This window comes from Aegilops tauschii, chromosome 2 (genome assembly GCF_002575655.3).
Source record: "Aegilops tauschii subsp. strangulata cultivar AL8/78 chromosome 2, Aet v6.0, whole genome shotgun sequence".
Classification (NCBI taxonomy): Eukaryota; Viridiplantae; Streptophyta; class Magnoliopsida; order Poales; family Poaceae; genus Aegilops; species Aegilops tauschii.
In genome coordinates this window covers 422,930,184-422,933,470 of record NC_053036.3, presented here as the reverse complement: position 1 = coordinate 422,933,470, position 3,287 = coordinate 422,930,184, and the positions used below count along the sequence as shown (strand labels likewise).

General features: G+C 61.6%; 1 protein-coding gene across 1 annotated transcript; it reads left to right on the top strand.

The window, feature by feature from the left end:
• The first annotated feature begins 232 nt into the window (after positions 1-232).
• On the top strand, positions 233-2,828 carry LOC109770228 (probable inactive receptor kinase RLK902). The gene is made up of 2 exons (XM_020328939.4): positions 233-1,784; positions 1,877-2,828. The coding sequence occupies exons 1-2, from the start codon at positions 440-442 to the stop codon at positions 2,539-2,541; spliced, it is 2,010 nt and encodes a 669-aa protein (XP_020184528.1). The 5' UTR covers positions 233-439; the 3' UTR covers positions 2,542-2,828.
• The last annotated feature ends 459 nt before the right edge of the window (positions 2,829-3,287 follow it).

Here is a 3,287-nt window from a genome sequence, read left to right as displayed (position 1 = left end):
TTCATCACATTGGCCTACAAAGCAGTGGATCTCAAGAGCAGCAGCTAGCAACAACTGCCCAAAATTCAAACATGCAACTATTTTCGCTGATCCTTTTCACGCACTGTTGAGTTGAGTTGTACTCCAGATCATCGAACTATTCTCGTGCCGTCAGCGTCAACTGGACCAGGAGTAGGATCGGCGACCGCGGGCAGGCGTGCGATCTCGGCCGTCCAACGTTTTATCGAACGGCCGACAACAGTCGGACCAAGAATGTGGTTGCGGATTTGCGACATCGTTTTGTGGAAGTGAGTCCGCCCGCCCTCCTCAAGTCTTCTTCCCCTTGTCGCCAAACGAGCCATTTGTGAAGCTTCTTTCCGATATTCTGCTTTCTTGTTTCGTCCCTCCCCACCTCTCCTCTCCCTCACATGGTGTGATCGACCAAGGGGCCACCGCAGCCATGCCTCCGCCGGTAGCCGCCGCGCTGGCGTTGCTCCTCGCCGTGGCCTTGGGCGCGGCGCGCGCCGCCGACGACCTGGCGTCCGACACCGCGGCGCTGCAGGCCTTCATCGCGCCCTTCGGGTCGGCGTCCGTGTCCTGGAACGCGTCCCGGCAGACGTGCTCCTGGACCGGCGTCGTCTGCTCCGGCGGCCGCGTCACGGGGCTCCACCTGCCCGGCGACGGCCTCCGCGGCTCCGTCCCCGTCGGCGCGCTCGGCGGCCTCACCAGGCTCACCGTGCTGTCCCTGCGCTTCAACGCGCTCTCCGGCCCGCTGCCGGCCGACCTGGCCTCCTGCGTCAAGCTGCGGGTCATCAACCTGCAGTCCAACCACTTCTCCGGTGAGCTCCCGGACGCGATTCTCTCCCTCCCGGCGTTGACGCAGCTAAACCTCGCTGAAAACCGGCTCTCCGGGAGAATACCGCCCGCCATTGCCAAGAGCGGGAAGCTGCAGCTGCTCTTCTTGGAGGGCAACCTCTTCACCAAAGAGCTGCCGAACGTCGACATACCATCCCTCTTGTCTTTTAACGTCTCCTTCAACGACCTCACCGGCGAGGTTCCTAAAGGCTTCGGCGGCATGCCCGCCACGTCTTTCCTCGGCACGACACTGTGTGGCAAGCCCCTCCCGCCGTGTCGAACACCATCTACCCAACCACCGTCCCAGCCTCCCACGGTTGCCCCCGAAGCCGCGGTCGCGGGAAACAGCCGCGGGCGAGGCCGGCGACACCTCGCCGGCGGTGCCATCGCGGGCATTGTGATCGGCTGCGCTTTGGGCTTTCTGCTTATCGCCGCCGTTCTGGTCCTTGCCTGCGGCGCCCTCCGCCGCAAGCCAAGAAGAACCTACCGCAGCCAGGACGCCGTCGCGGCGGAGCTGGCCCTGCACAGCAAGGAGGCAATGAGCCCGAATAGCTACACTCCACGGGTCTCCGACGCGCGGCCGCCTCCGCCCGCTTCAATGCCGCCTCCGGTCGCCCCTGTCTCCGTGGGGCGGAAGAAGCTTTTCTTCTTCGGGAGGGTGCCGAGGCCTTACGATCTAGAGGACCTGCTCCGCGCGTCCGCCGAGGTGCTTGGCAAGGGCACGTACGGTACCACGTACAAGGCCGCGCTGGAGACGGCGCCGGCGGTGGCGGTGAAGCGCCTCAAGGAGACGTCGCTGCCGGAGCGCGAGTTCCGGGACAAGATCGCGGCGATCGGTGGGCTGGACCATCCTAACGTGGTGCCCCTGCAGGCCTACTACTTCAGCAAGGACGAGCGGCTCATGGTGTACGAGTTCGTCGCCACGGGCAGCCTCTCCTCGATGCTTCACGGTGCGTGTTCCTGGATCAAATTTCTCTCTGTTTTCTTGCTCCAAACTCTGCTCCGAATTGGATCAAAATTTCTGAACCGGTGAGATTCTCAGGCACCCGTGGCGCCGGGCGATCGCCGCTGAGCTGGGAGTCAAGGAGGCGGATCGCGCTGGCCTCGGCGCGCGGCCTGGAGTACATCCACGCGACGGGCTCCAAGGTGGCGCACGGCAACATCAAGTCCTCCAACATACTCCTCGGCCGGTCGGTGGACGCGCGCGTGGCCGACCACGGCCTGGCGAGCCTCGTCGGCCCCGCCGGCGCGCCGTCGATGCGCGTGGCGGGGTACCGCGCCCCCGAGGTGGTCGCCGACCCGCGGCGGCTGTCGCAGAAGGCGGACGTGTACAGCTTCGGGGTGCTGCTCCTGGAGATGCTGACGGGGAAGGCGCCGACGAACGCCGTGCTGCACGACGAGGGCGTGGACCTCCCGCGGTGGGCGCGGTCCGTGGTGCGCGAGGAGTGGACGTCCGAGGTGTTCGACACGGAGCTGCTGAGGCACCCGGGCGCGGAGGAGGAGATGGTGGAGATGCTGCGGCTGGCCATGGACTGCACCGTGCCGGTCCCCGACCAGCGGCCGGCGATGCCGGAGATCGTCGTCCGCATCCAGGAGCTCGCCGACCCGGGGTCGGCGTCGTCGATGCCACGGCCTGGCCGGAGCATCTCGGTCGACGAGGCGGACGATCGGCCGCTCAAGCCGGCCGGGTCGATCCGAGAGAGCTGAGGCTCGATCGTGTCGGCCAGCATGGCGACCGTTCGGTAATTTACGGAAGATTCTGAAGAAAAGAGAATCTTGTCTTCTTGCGTGTGTCTTTAGGGCATTACTTATTTACCACCGTGTGCTTTCTACTTTCTTTTTTGAAGTTTCATGAATTTCTTGATTCTTCTTCCTTGTTACGAATTCTTTGATTAGCTGCGTGTGCTGAGGGATGCTGGCGATAGGAGAGGCACTACTGGTTCGGACAGACAGAGTATGTAATTACATCATCATCATGGAGTTGATTTTGTTGCGATCGTGCGCGGGTCACCTAATTAACAATCATCTACCCGAAGAAAACAGCTGCTTTTGTGCAACTATTATACTCCCCCTGCATGGGAACGGTAAAAAGAAAGTGTTCTTAATTTGCCATGAAAGTAACACGGATTGGCCACCGTAAATGTATGTCAACTGTCACGTCAGTTTGTTACGCCGTGGTACGACTTTTCCACGCCGAAAACAGAAGAGTTTTCTGTGAAAGCAACGAGAACGTGGACGTGTGTTGGCGGCACATCGGGCTGTCCCCGGCCAAGATTCTGGCTGCAGCTGCTGCCCCCAAATCCCAGCGAATGATGAAGAAGGCGTCAATGCGTGCGTGCCTGTATACTTAGGCAGGCGTACTTGCCGAGCATAACTCTCCGATGATGGAACAAAAACAAAAGGAAGAAGAGCAAGATGGTTGCAGTTGGACACACAGCAGCAGATCATGCATT